Source organism: Ascidiella aspersa, chromosome 1, assembly GCF_963924565.1.
Source record: "Ascidiella aspersa chromosome 1, kaAscAspe10.2, whole genome shotgun sequence".
In the NCBI taxonomy this organism is placed as follows: domain Eukaryota; kingdom Metazoa; phylum Chordata; class Ascidiacea; order Phlebobranchia; family Ascidiidae; genus Ascidiella; species Ascidiella aspersa.
This window is the reverse complement of record NC_139447.1, coordinates 1,375,991-1,391,560: the sequence shown is the minus strand read 5'-3', so window position 1 is coordinate 1,391,560 and position 15,570 is coordinate 1,375,991. Positions and strand designations below refer to the sequence as shown.

The following is a 15,570-nucleotide window of genomic DNA, read 5'->3' as shown; positions in this document are numbered from 1 at the left end:
GTGGCCTACAAGTTTCTAACCGTCTACAGCCCGATTTGATTCCTTACTACGCGGTAGGCTTACACCAATTCATGGTCTAACTGCAGAACAATAAGCAGAATGACATACCTTAAGTTTTTTAAAAACAATTTTACATACAAAATACCTATTATTCTTGCTATGGACTTCTTTTGTCTTTCTCGAAGTCTATGTTAAAGTGACATTTTTCATCAAAAGTCATGTCAACAAACACTTAAAATTTCAAATACTATTATTTTTTCTAAAATTAAAATAAAACATAAATATTTTGTACCATGTACTAGATAAAATGCACACAAACAATTTAGTACAAAAAAGCAACACATCATTACAAAATATTCCATACCCATTACAAAAATATCAGCAAATATTATCAACTAACCAACTTGGCGATATCTTTAATTTACCATAAGCAACATGACAAACCCAGGCTGTAAAAATATATCTCATCCGTTAAACAGTTGAATTTTAGAAAATTAGTTTTAACTTCAACAATGTTTTTTGAATAACATCATTAACAGTCTAAATTTCATTTCATTGTTAAGGTTGTGCTAATCACTAACTGAAATATGAGTTATACCAATTTCAAGATGTTATGGAAACTAAAAGATAATTGAACATCAAAACAAGATTAACTGTAACCTGGTTATTGGTTGAAAGGGATAGCTTATAGCTTGGTACACAGCATTTGTACCAATAATTTTAGTGCAGAGGGCAACAAGTAAATCTGTTTACCAATTATATATGGTAATTATATAGGTCAACATTTTACCGCTTTATTTTTTTATTTAATTGAAATAACAAGACATCTTTGTGTCCGTTCCGTTTGCCTTAGGATGGGAGTTTAAAAAGGGTTAATTACAGATATTCAAATATAAACTTGTTGGCTAAATATCTTTAAGGTGTCTTAAGTTAAAGTAATGTTAAAAAACATGCATGAAATCATTTGACAGGCCACCATTGATGTCAATTCTTAAGGAACCTTCTGTTGTGATAAGCATTTGAATTGTGACTCAAATAAAGAGTCATGGAAAATAATACAATGTAATTGGGGTGGCTGCCCCCTTTACCTTGTTACCGGGATACCTAAGTGAAATGTAATTTTATAAAACTTGAGTCGATCAAAAACAGGAAAACTTTTTGACATACATAAAAATTATACAAATTACACAGGGGCAAGAACCCAAAATTGATTTGCAGTAAAGTTGCATGAAATGCTTGCCTGAAACTGAAATATGTTAACTAGATGTGATTTCGCAAAATAAAGAATTTACCTGATGTACACAAAATAGGCACTAATGTGCATTAAATGTGCCCTATTTGAGAACCTGGTGTATTTTGATATGACCAGGATGTGCTTCTAATGTACACTGGTCATCCAAAGCAATTACGTGCATTGTGTACCTTGGTAAAAACTAAAAATTACAGAAAATGATTCTTGTCACATATACAGGCAAATTAGTCTACCCAACAAAAGAAGAGTTGTTTCAGGATGATGTCTGCTCGGATTTATTTGGCCATTGCATTTAAAAAATCATTTAGATGTCAATATTATAGGAAGGCATAGTAAATTTCCAATATATATATATCTAACTAGTAAATGGCTTTGAGTTTATTACTCCATCCTAAACTTTTATACCCCATGGGGATTATTTCGTGCACCTAAATAGCGGCATCCTACTCTTGAACATTGTATTGTCATACTTTGTATATGTGATGTGGACTGGTGTACTGTTTTGGAACATAGTTGGGGTTTTAGTTTTGGGCCAAAAATATATTCTCAGAATTCTGGCTTAAATGTTTGTCTGTCAATAAATATGGAATGCAGGCAGAAACCCAAGGACCCTTTCACTGTATTCAAGTTTTAGTTGAACCCTGTAATATTCCAATACCCAGCTACTGAACTGTCAAGTCATGGATCTTTTTAACAAGTAGACTCCTGGTTTCACCTCACGCCTTCCATTTTCTGCATGATATTATTCACTTATGGATAAATAATAATATCTAAAATTAGGAAATTTGTATATATAACATTAATAATTTTTGGTAAAAGTCTGATTGCTGGATAAGTTGGGTTGCTTAAAGTAATATGACTCTGTAACATACTAGAATAAAAAAATAACCCCTCTGGTACTAGTTATATTCTTTTGTAGAAATATTTTGAATTATTACACGATTGAAACAGCTATACATATCAGACATGTAGAGTGGGTATCAATGACCCATAACTTACACATTGTTGATTTGTCATTTGGTTTGACTGACAATTCTGGTCCTACATTTATAAAAACTAGAATCCTACAACAGCGTTGAAACAATTATTAAAGCAATGCAATATTTGTCTTAAGGCAGCCTTTCTTAACCTTGGATAAATTTTGTCATTTTAGCGGTAAATGAGCTATCAATCAAAATATCCACATCAGTTGACGGGACAGAAAAGTTGTGCCAGCTGTAGGTATTGGTAGCCTACTTTTGTGGTTCAGATTAACTGCTAATTCGAAGCTAGACTAGTAGCCTATTGATTTTTTATCTAAGTTCAGTTATAGTGAGTTTTAAGTGCTTTATTAATTAGTAGCAAGAACTGTAAGGTTAAGTACACCTGTCGAAATTCCGTGCTGGTAATGAACGTGATTGTCTACTTTCTGTCACTGGATATGGCTTAAACGGCCAAATTAGTTTATTGTTGATCATTTTAGCCCAGTGATTAGGACGTTTTAGAGTTGAAAATAATTTATTGACTGATTACTACATTCTATAAAGGTTACCAAAAAATTGAGTCAAATAGCTTGTACCTAATTATCTCAAGACTGTTTTAACAAACAGTCCCAAGATCATCTGATACAAAAGCAAGAATATTTCTTTTACATTTTATTGTCTGTGGGACATTTCTTACTTCCTAAAGTGTTTAAGCATGTCCCTAAAGAAGTCAAATTACCAGAGAAATTATTTAAATTTTGAATTTACATATCTTTTTAAGGATGATCGGCAAATTCCTTAGTATGCTTTTGTGTTTTGTTTTTTAATAATTAAGCATTATTTTATATATTGGGGGGGGGATTGCATTCTAGTGCCTTACCGCCAGAGATCTTTGGCTTGAAATGCTTGCTCAAAACCACGCCTTCGGCGTATATATCATCCTATTTTGGCGTTGAATTTCGTCCATAAAAAATTGGCGGCCGCAAAAGGGGTGGGGGGGGGGGTGGGGGGGGGGTTCTTAACCTATATTGCTGGGTTAGGAGGATGGGTCAAGTATTATTATATTTAATATTATTGCTTAACCTACCAAAACCCAATACCTAACCCCCCAAAAATGCTCGTTGTGGTAGGATTCTTGACCATCCAGCGCCAAATTGAGGGATTAACCATCTACTCAGATCTAGGGTGGACCAAGTCTGCATTTCATGGCACCTTTCGCTAAGATCTCGGGTGTGCTGTAACAAATTTTTATTATTCTGGTGTTGCAAATTTAGGTGTGCAATGTGCATGCTACTAATTTAAATCACCAGTGTGCGCCCATTTCCTATAAATACAGACTGGGGTGGTGGAGCTGTAATTACAACATTTATACCTACATTATGTTGTTTAATTTATTTTAATTCCGCTTTTAGTACATTTAGTGAACCAGTTTTTCAAGAATCAGGTCAGCCTGGGAAGCTAGGAGTGGCTTAACAACGCGTTTACCACAAAAGACGTCGGCCTGGTATCATAGGGTTTGATTGTAACTTTTTTATTACATTTTACGTTTTGTTTTATTTAAAACTACGTTATATATTGCCTTATCCTGTCAAACACGCCAATTGGAAAAAAATATATGCAAACCCTAGCATTTATCGTCTGTTCGCGATACGCATCGCTGGTAAACGATCCAATCGAGCGAGATTATATCCTGGGATAGAAAATTATAATTTGACCGAAGTTGAATCGGCGTTTTTTTCGTAAGTTCACCGATGTGCTTCGGTAAGTTTCTTGACGAATCGGGTGACATTACAGCATTACTGCTGGTAAGTATGATATAATCAGTGGAAGCAAGTTTAGTATAATTTAAACAGCACAATCATTTGTTAGTAACTTATATGTGTTGGGTTAGGGAAGCATCTTAAATTGTATCAAGAATAAATGCAGAAAACGCCGACACATCCCAATATAAGATTAAGAGCATTTAAATGGCAGCATCGAAAACTCGAGCAGCCACTGATTAAACCTTCTTTGTTGGTCACGCTCTGCTGCTACGCTCCAGTGCGCACGGTTGCTAGTAATATAGCCTGAGGCTTTTGGGAGCTAACTTAGATCAAATGGTTGAGCGAGCTAGTGCAGTTGAACTGTTAGGGCTCTTACTCTTAAGTCTATTTTCTTAGCAGTAAACCGCAGCAAGACGTCACAGTGTATAAAAATAAGAGATATTTTATTATGATATTATGTGACAGAAAGTCAAAAATGTTGCAACTTGCAAGTAGCGTTCACAATCGGTACGTTATTAAAGGTTTGTAGCTTTTTAATAATTTAGTAGAGCCACTTGCGACTCTGTGATGTTTTATATAGCTTTTACCTTCATGTTATATTTCTGCTTTTTTAGATGTGCAATGGTTAATTAAAAGTAACGTTGTTGTTAATAATCCTCCCATGAAGGTTTGGTTGTTTGCGATTAATACATGAATTTAGAAGTTAAGAAATATGTTTTTGAGCATAATACATGTTAAACTGTTGCTCAAACTTTACTAATATCTTTTGACAATTACGTCTATTACGTCACACGCTTTCCTTATTTCTGCTGCTAATGCTGCAGTTTGTTTTTATTGTTAACTACCTATATCCTCGGGGTGTGGCGAGCTAACTTAGAACGACTGGCTATCGCTGATGCCCAGTAATACCACGGCTCAAACTAGCGAGCAAGCAAGGGTTCTGTACATTGAAGTTATGTTTAGCTTTTACATTGAGTTTACAGTTGATGTTATTAATATGTTTTTTAGCCCTTAATAAAATGGTTCACTCCACCTTATTCTAAAAGATTAGCGATTTTACACAATGAAATGGAAAGGCAACAGCAAGTTTAGTTTCAGGATTCAGTAAAAAATGTTTAAGAAAGGTCCAAACACATTTAAACCACGAACATGTAAATTAAGTTGATTCTGGACTCTAAAGGCAAATATTACTTGTAAGTTGCTCGCCTGAAATAAACCGTTAAAAAGACGACCTAAAAATAAAAATATTGACTGTGCCAAGCGATATAGATACGAAATATAACCTTTAAATCTAGTCAATAGGTGGGTTTGGTTCGCCCTAAGCTATCATTTCCACATGTTGTAAAAAAAAACAGCAGTTAGTTATTTTTAACGTAAGTTTATTTTTCAGTATTTGATAATTTGTTGGGATTTTAAAAAAGTTTTAGAAGATAAAAAACACGTCAACCCGTCACAACGTTTTATTTGCGATGGATCTGATAAAAGATTGTGGAGAGGACAAAACAAATATCAGAAAAGAACAAAGCAAGAATCAAACAACTACAGAGTCCAGATGTCACGTTTGCGAAAAGTGTTTTAAAAATATTTCCGTCTTAAAATATCATTTATCAAACGTTCACTTTAAGAAACACAAATGCAAGGTTTGCAAGAAACGTTTTGGAGCTATAAGGGCACTTAAAAAACACATGAGAATTCACACTGGAGAAAATCCCTTAAAATGTTATAATTGCGATAAATGTTTCAACATAGCTCAAAACTTGAAAGTACACGAACGAATCCACACTGGGGAAAGACCGTATGAGTGCAAATATTGTGGCAAATGTTTTACCCAGGTAGGAAATCTTGAAGCACATGAAAGAACTCACACCGGAGAAAAACCATACAAATGTAAAGGATGTGGAAAATGCTTTGCCCGTGCCTCAACTCTTAAAAAACATGAAAGAATTCACACTGGAGAAAAACCTTACGAATGCAAAGAATGTGGAAAGTGCTTTAGCGAGGCAGGAAATCTTAAAACACATGAAAGAATTCACACTGGAGAAAAGCCTTATAAATGCAAAGTTTGTGGAAAGTGTTTTAGCCTGGCATCAAATCTCAAAACACATGAAAGAATTCACACTGGAGAAAAGCCTTACAAATGTAAAGTTTGTGGAAAGTGTTTTAGCGAGGCAGTACATCTTAAAACACATGGAACAACTCACACTGGAGAAAAGCCTTACGAATGCAAAAAATGTGGAAAGTGTTTTACCCAGACATCAAATCTTAACAGACACAAAAGAACGCACTCTAGAGAAGAAACAATTTAAAAACAAAACTTCTCACAAATAGTTATACCTGTTTCTAATGTTTAACGTGGAAATTGCTTTACAGGAAATGAAACACAAAAATGATTGTAAAATTTTTTAAGTATAACTGCAAAAGGAAAAATGAATATGCGCGAGCTGCAAATATATATATTGATGCATAACTTTCTATGCTGTACTTTATGCCACTTCAGCAAAAGTTAAAAGGATGGATCACTTAATAATGAAGCAGAATTTTAGTTGTTTTTCGAACTAAACCATTATTAGCTCTATTCATTTTGCGTTGTCCATTATTATTATTGAAACAGTTGCTGTAAGTTGTAAAATATTATTTCCTGCTCTTTTTTTTTTTGTCGCAATGTTGTTAAATAAAGCGTTTGTAATTATTCGTAAACCATTTATATGTATGATGCGTTTCAAACGCTGTGATGACTTTTACTTTTCGGATTGTTGCGTAAAGGAATATACAAATGTTAAGTGTATATAAAGGTGTTTGTTCGTTAAACATCTGACGTTTCTGGGTAAAGTTTTTCAAGTGAAACACACAGGAATTGACAAAACAGAAAAAAACATTTGAGTGAAATATATGTGGAGAATTTAAACCAAAAATGCTAATAATAAAGAAGTAACAAAGGAGAAAATCTAAACGAGATTGTTGAACTTATTTACAATTTTAAGTATAACTTCAAATTATTAATACACTCTTTTTTGTAAAAAATTCTTCACTTTTAAAACACACAAATAGAAAACAAATTAGATTGCGTTTTGTTCTCATACATTTTAATGTTATAGGTTGTGATGGATACGCGGCATTGAAAAACCCAACAGTGATTGTACAACATATCCTGTAGTATTGAATAAAATGTTCATTAAAAAACTTTTTACGCATTGTTGGAATTATGCATATTTGATAATATTTTGAATATATCTCATTTTGAAGTAATTAAAACTTAAACATTAAGTTATAAAATGGCGAATGCCTTTAATAAAAGGCATACGTCCCGTATTGTTAAATAGAGAAATAAATGTAACATTGTGACGCCACGTTTTCGCGCACCTTGCATTCCACAATTCATGAGTTTAAACCTCCGCATAAAATTAATACAAGTATATATTCATGCAACCACGCGAGGGCTCTAAAGCCAAAACAGAATGTTGAAACATAAAACAAATGATGGATGTAAAAAAAAATAAATAAATGATGGATAGTATAGTTATTCTACAGAGCGGATTCTTTAAAGCAGCAACACTGAAATGGTATATCACAGGATAAACTAGCTGGATAAAATACGAAATACATCGCGTTCTTTCAGTAAACTTTAACTTAATAAGGGTTTCTGTTCGCCCAACCAGACAACACGTTGTTTTAATGTGGAAATATTTTGTAATTGTATAAAACTAGTAAATCGGTTAAATAATAAGATATTATTGTATAAGCGATAATCTCATTTACAGCTGCGATAAGTAACAGTCTGCTAGCAGCAGCGTTGCATGGATCGAACCCGTCGTTATCCTGGCTTACTGTGCAGTGTTCGCCGCTTTGTTAATCCCCGCGCCAGGACAATTAGCTCTCGTTTCCCTGAACAGGAAGCATCTTGTCGTTCGCCCGATAAAACCAACCAAGCAAATGTGTTTAACCTCATATTAGTGTGTAGAAGCAGTGGAGTTTACTGTACAATGCTGTACTGACTAGGCTAGTTTGCTGTAAATATTAAAAATGTGTAGAATGCAAGTATATATTTGCTAATTTTGTATGTGATCCATTAATGCATTTGTTCCACAGCTGAGTAAGTCTTTATGTTTATTGTTTATTTTGAAATGCAACATAAGGACATATTGTTGTTAATTACTGTCAGCAAGAGAATGTCCTCGACCTCGTTTTAAAGTTAGTTAGTTAAGCAAATCTCTACTTAAGCTTTACAATGCATATTAAAATATATAACATAAACACAAGAACTGCAAAAACTGGGTCAATTCGCACGAGAATCTAGGCTTAAAGTAACTGATTGAATACGAGGTCTGCGACTTGCTTTATTACCACATTTGTCGTTGTTTCTTTGCTTTGTTTTTGTGAAGACTATAGTATGTTTTTACGCCCAAGTTTGCGCATTTATTTCCATGAAACTTAATATAATTAAAGTCAAATATATCCACAGTCGTTTTTGTGCTTCTGTTAATTACCGACAAGTTGTTGCACTAACAGGATGAAGCAGGCATTGGTCTGTGTAGCTCACTTGCTTTAGCGACTGTCCCGGTATGACTGAGATTGTGTGTTCGAATCTTACCACAGGCTAGTTTTACGAACAGGATGCAGCAGGCAACGGCGTTTGTTTGTCGACTTGCTGCTCAGTTAGCCTGTGTAGCTCAATTGGTAGAGCGATGGTCCCGGTATGACCGAGGTCGTGAGTTCGAACCTCACTGCAGGCTGTTTATACGAACAGGTCTAAGCTAAGCAGCGATTATTTCTCGGCATGATCTCATTTTTTTGTGCATAGCATGTTGTGTCCTTTAAAAGGTTGAATGAAAACAGAATAAGTAGCCTATAACTAGATGTTAAACAGGATTATATAGCTCTCCTAGAAATAAAACCAAGAATTTTTCGGCTTATATAGCCCTCCCTTAGCTAAAAAGGTTCCTGAACCCTGACTTGATGAATCGAAAGTCCCGCTATGGCCGAAGGTCGAGAGTTCGAAACTTATTACCGAGTAGTTTTACGAACAGTTTAAAAACGAGAGAAAATAATAAAAGTCCTTTGTGTAATGAAAGGGTGATTAATGTTATGTTAATTATGGAAATAGGGTGGTAATTCGAACGCATGAGCAGGATTATTTCAGCATTTAAAGGTATAGACTTATCATTGTTTTAGAACTATTAGAAGTTTCTAGGATTGCTTCGTAATCTTGTGAGTCTTAAAAACCATTATAGACAGATTTTGCCCTTTAAAGTGCAACAGCGGATCCTCAAAAAACATGTTTTATTCGAAGCTGCCCTTTATATATTTTACTTTAAACTGCTGTAAATTCACTTTAAACTTTGTCTTCTATTTCGGCTTAAATAACGCAATTAAAATTGTTGGTTTCGTTTATCCAGTTTGTGATTTTGACACCTTTTATATTTTTATGCCGAAATTACTTTATTTTCCCTGAGGGTGTTTCAGCAATTCTTTATACACGTATGATATTATTTTGGATAATTTCTCAAACATTTTTAATGCCTTCTTAGAATAGCGTGAGCAAGTCGAAAAACATGTGTTGCCAGGTGCAGGATATTTATTGCAAAAAACACGTACATTTATTATTACCAAGAATCGCAGATTGTAGATAAGATACATGGGCCAATAGCATTGTAGTTTACACTTTGTTTAATAGTAATGCCACCCCGAGTACTAATGTAGTATATCTCACTACTCTCAGCAAATTGTTTGGTAATGGACAACGTAGTTTGTCACAGTCTTTTGCAAACGCACCATAATTTGTTGTTATGACGTTAGATTGTTCATCTTTGTTGTGCTAAAATTTAATAAATCCGCAATACAGATAGTTCAGCATACTTCTATTTTTCAGGAAATAAATAAACATGTCAAAGCACCAAAGCGATTATGCCACGACTCAGCTGAAAACAGAGAGCGATGATGGATTTTCTGATGATTCTGTTGCCACGATTAAATATTGGTCACCACAAAAACATCAACCTCTAAGTGAAGATTCCGATTGTGAAGGACAAAGTGACTTGGACCAAATAAATACCAGGAAAGAACAAAGCAAGAATCTTTTAACACGGTACACAGAGTTCCGATGTCACGTTTGCGAAAAGTTGTTCAAAAATCCTTACGTACTAAAACAGCATTTAGCTGGAGTTCACTTCAAGAAACACAAATGCAAGGTTTGTGGAAAACTTTTTGGAATAGGTTTCGAACTTGAAATTCATATGCGAATTCACACTGGAGAAAGGCCCTATAAATGTACTTATTGCGATGGTTGTTTTAGCAATGCTCAAAGCTTGAAAAGACACAAACGAATTCACACTGGAGAAAAACCTTACGAATGCAAAGAATGTGGTAAGTGTTATAGCGAGGCAGGACATCTTAAAAACCATGAAAGAGTTCATACTGGAGAAAAACCTTACGAATGCAAACAATGTGGAAGGTGTTTTAACCAGGCAGCACATCTTAAAATTCATGAAAGAATTCACACTGGTGAAAGACCTTACGAATGCAAATACTGTGGAAAGTGTTTTAACCAGGCAGCACATCTTAAAACTCATAAAAGAATTCACACTGGTGAAAAACCTTACGAATGCAAAGAATGTGGAAAATGTTTTAACCAGGCAGCACATCTTAAAGTTCATAAAATTGTTCACACTTGAGAAAAAAACTTATGTAGAACTTTTCAAGTATAAAAAACAAACAAATAAATTGCCATCCAAAACTTCACCGTAAATAAATGAAACAATGGTTGTCAAACAATAATAATATATATCTGCAATTTAAAGAAAATGTGAATAAATTCGAACATATCGAAGTACAACCTCCTATGATGTACTTTATGCCACTTCGGCAAAAGTAAATGGACGGACCAATTAATGAGGATGTATTACATTTCCAAAAGCTGGATTCTGCATTTACACTGAACCTATATTAATTTTACTTCCATTATTATCGTAAGTTGTGGAATCTTTATTTAATCTTGTTCTCATTATCGTCGCAATAGTGTTTTAAAAATGTAATTACCCCTATACCATTTATGTATAGAATTCGTTGCAAACGCTGTAATCTTTTTACTTTTCGCATTTTAAAATCTAAGCTGTCTTGGTAAGTGAAGGGAATACACAAATATAACTTGTTGTTGTTTTATAAAACGCAATGTTGTTATTTGGTCCAACGACTGCCCCCTACATTAAGGTTGTTAACCTTAGCGTTTTATTTTATTTCAACACTGCTCCTAGTGGCGCGCTTTGCCTAGAGCATGTACGTGTCTCGTTTGTCCTTCATTTGAGACGCGCCTGCATTAGTGGTAACATCTACTCTGTTGCGCAACCCGGTCTTTTCCTTGCACAGTTGTTTTATTTGGTATGAGATGGTTGATTTATGGAATGTAGAACTATGTGTGTTGATGCGCAAAAAACACAATACAATTTTATGTTCTGGTAATATAAACAACTTTGCTTTTTGTTTTCCATATTTGTTGAAACTGAGCAGTTAATATTTAAATGTTAATCAAAGTTTTAGTTGCTTTCATAGGGCAGCGTATGTTACATTAAAAGTTTGACTAGATTTTAGCTATTCTGCACTTACACCAAACTAGCCCCGCTAGCACCAATTGTTACACAACAAAAAACACCATTTGTACTTTATATTGCATTTCTATTAAAATACTTTTGAATTGTGGGGCCAAGCCACACTAAAAAACACCGAAAATGTATAAATATCTGTGCAAACAACTAACAAAGACAGGGGGGATAGTTTACATCAATACGTTTCAAACATCAAATTGTCCAACATTAATTTCCACTCCAATCCTCAACCTTTTATGCTTCGTGGCGCCCCTGCTCATAAAAATGCCTAGCAAGTGTTTTCACTTGTTTTACTTCTCCTTTTACAATGGAATACTTGGTTTGCAACGTAACGCCCTTTTAGGAAATATCTATACCTGGCATTCCACGTTAGTTGCTCGCCTAACTGCATTTGACAGACACCTAATGATTAGGCGAAGGTTATAGGCCCGTAATTATTAGCCAGAAAAAAACCAACGCCGCATAATATGACTGCATGTTAATGCTGCAGCACTGATTGTTTCGCCACAGCGATAGGCTGCGGTAATCAAAATTTTCCGCTATTAAACGACAAAATTATGTCGTTTTCAATAACCCCAAACGAAAGAACTTTTGTAATACCATGACCTAGGTTGAGAGTTATGCCCGTGGCCCCCCTAATCACCGCTTCGTGGCTTCCAAGGGGGGCCGAGGGCCACGGTTGAGAAACCCTGTCCTAGCTGGTATTCATAAACCCAGTCATCCGCTGCATTAAGTCAACCATGTGTCACACAAAACCATTCATCCGTTAAATAAACCATTCATCCATCATGTAATACTAGACATGCGTTACACAAAACTAACCTGTGTGTATATAAAGCCATGCGTTTGGGGCTTAAGAAATCGGAAACTATTGGTTAAGATCGCACTTCTGTAATGCGTGCAGTGGCATACAGTTTAACAAAGTGAGGTTAAAGTATTGCTTTGAAACACAGGGCAGTTAAATATTCGGATTACACTATATTTTAATGTGGACATGAGACAGCATCATATTAACAGCAGCTAAGCAACAGTTTTAACCCTTGTACATCAACACAGATAAAGCACCAAAGGACACTTAAGTATGTATTACGCTCAGTAGCTTACATGTGTTTGGTTGTTTACATTGCGATGCTAATTACAAGCGTGATGCTAATTCGTGAAAGCAACAAGGTACCTATTAATTTAAACAGCAAGATTATTTTTTTTAGTGGCTTCTATGTGGTTGGTTAGGGAAGCATCTTAAATTGCATCAAGAATAAATGCAGAAAACGTGACCAACCCATTCCAACATAATAATAAGAATTTGAAAACAGCATCGAAAACTCGAGCAGCCACTGATTAAACCTTCTTTTGTTGTCACGCTCTGCTGCTACGCTCCAGTGCGCACGGTTGCTAGTAATATAGCCTGAGGCTTTAGTGAGCTGACGATCAAGTTATTAAGCTAATGTAGTTCGGACCATAGCTCTTACTCTTATGCAAAAGTATGTTTTCTTGGGAGTAAACTGCAGCAAGATGCAACAGAGGAAAAATTAGAAGTTAGTGTATTTTATTAAGCCATTTGACAGAAAATGCAATCGGTAGAGCATTATTTATAGGTTTGTACTATTCTAATACTTTAGTAGAGCCACTTGCGGCTCTGTGATGTTTTGTTTGGCTTTTACGTTCACGTTGTGCTTGTGTTTTTAGATGTGCAGTGCAGATTTTCTTAAGTTACTATTGTTAGCATTACCATTTTTGAACCGGTTAACTAGATATTAGAAGCTTTAAGTTATCTTATATCCAAATTACATCACACGCCTACTTGTGTTGCTGGCTGATTAAGTAGTTGTAGGTAGATTTTTTAAATCAACACATTTTATTAAAACTAAAAAGTAATTTGAAAAAAGATTGTTTAAATCATTTCGCACCAGCCAAGATTAAAACTGAATTATTCTGCTTCAAATCTAGTCAACGTGTGGTTTCAGTTAGCCCTAAACTATTGTTTCCACATATTATTGTGAAACATTAACAGCCAAGTAGATACAGGACGAGGTTTATTTTTTGGTTTCAAGTTTTATCTTCAACCTTTTGCGAAGTAACCAATTCCAATTAAGTTTTGTATGATATTGTTGTAATGTTATTTTAGATGGCGTTGAGTTACTGATAAAAACATTGTTGACAAGGTTTGAAACCGAGTTACTATTGAAAGGTTCGATTGCGATAACAAGTAGTGTTCAATGTCAATTAAAGAAAAAGCAGTCAGATAAGGGTTTGCAAAAGCTTTAAAACCAAGTCCCACAAAATCATAACATGATGTTATATAGCCTTTATACAAACGCTCCAGCGCTCATTTTATCAAATTACCATGAATTTAGTAATAATATTTTTAGGAGATTATAAAAAGACCAAGCGATTTTGTAACGATGAATTTGAAAAAAGAAATCGATGATGGATTTTCTGGTGATTCTGTTGCCACGATTACAAATTGGTCATCACAAGAACATCAACCTGTAAGTGAAGAGTCCGATTGTGACGAACAAAGTGATTTGTATCAAATGGATACCAGGAAAGAACAAAGCACGAATCTTTCAACGCAGAATACAGAGTTCGGATGTAACGTTTGCGAAAAGTTGTTCAAAAATCGTCACGCACTAAAAGATCATTTGTCTAGAGTTCACTTCAAGAAACACAAATGCAAGGTTTGTGGGAAACTCTTTGGAGAACTGACCACACTTAAAATCCACGTGAGAATTCACACCGGAGAAAGACCCTTCAAATGTACTTATTGCAATAAATGTTTCAATATAGCTCAAAACTTAATAACACATGAACGAATCCACACTGGGGAAAGACCATATGAGTGCAAAGATTGTGGCAAATGTTTTCGTCAGGCAGGATCTCTTAAAGATCATCAAAGAGTTCACACTGGAGAAAAACCTTACGAATGCAAAGAATGTGGAAAATGTTTTAGCCGGGCAGGAAGTCTTAAATATCATGAAAAGATTCACACCGGCGGAAAACCTTTCCAATGCAAAGAATGTGGAAAATGTTTTTTTCTGGCAGGAAATCTCCACGTACATGAAAGAATTCACACTGGAGAAAAACCTTACAAATGTAAAGAATGTGGAATGTGTTTTAGCCAGACGTCAAATCTTCATAGACACAAAAGAACTCACTCTAAAGAAGAAACTTAATGATAACAACTTTTACACAACACGATTTCACTTTTCTCGTTCTTATTCATGTTATTTTTGTTTAATTAGATCTTCGTCAATAAGCTAAACAAAGTGAACAAACTTCTATTGGCTGGTTTGTGTTGTTTCCGTATATAGATCTGTTACTGACGAAAGATTTAAATATAATTTGTAATTTTAGAAAATTTGATTTTATTAAGTAAAATTAAAAATATCATTTCAAGTATTTTATTTAATTATATCTCATATAATTTTGACTGGGAAGTGAGTAAAATTGTGACGTCATGTTTTCGCGCAACTTGCATTCCACAATTCACGAGTTTAAACACCCGCATTAAATTAATTAAAGTATATATTTATGCAACCACGCGAGGGCTCTGAAGCCACAACAGAATGTTGAAACAAGAAAACAAATGATGAAATTATAACAGTCGAACATCGTCGTGTTTTTTGTTTGTTTTTGCGTTTTTTGAAACAGCAACACAGGATAAACTAGTTTGTTGCGGAATTAAATGAAAAAACATTACTGTCTTATAAAAATAAATATATGAGTAACAGAACTTTGTCAATCTTTGAAGAAACTATATCAAAGAGCGACTTGTTGCCTGCGAGTCACAGTTTGCCAATCTCTGTAAATGTATGTTTATTTGTGTAGCTGGATAATACACGAAATACACCGCGCTGTAAGTAAACTTTAACTTGTCCGCTTTAACAGACAGCACGGTGTTGTAGACCCCTGCCTTTTCATTGCATAATTGTTTTATTTGGTATAAGTTGTTTGATTTATGGAATGTGGAACTATGTACATTGATGCGCAAAAAACAC

At 34.6% G+C, this 15,570-nt stretch overlaps 1 protein-coding gene and 1 non-coding gene across 2 annotated transcripts in view; both read left to right on the top strand.

The window, feature by feature from the left end:
• LOC146166460 (uncharacterized) overlaps positions 1 to 15,570 on the top strand; it is a 33,830-nt gene that overhangs the window by 13,468 nt on the left and 4,792 nt on the right. Inside the window, exons 2-5 of the mRNA XM_083381616.1 lie at positions 5,742 to 6,148; positions 8,811 to 8,815; positions 10,279 to 10,629; positions 14,298 to 14,735. Of these exons, the coding sequence (XP_083237742.1) occupies positions 5,742 to 6,148; positions 8,811 to 8,815; positions 10,279 to 10,629; positions 14,298 to 14,735 (1,201 nt within the window). The remainder of the gene's footprint in view (positions 1 to 5,741; positions 6,149 to 8,810; positions 8,816 to 10,278; positions 10,630 to 14,297; positions 14,736 to 15,570) is intronic.
• Positions 8,634 to 8,707, top strand: Trnat-ggu (transfer RNA threonine (anticodon GGU)). The gene has a single exon. It is a non-coding gene; the product is annotated as a tRNA-Thr (tRNA).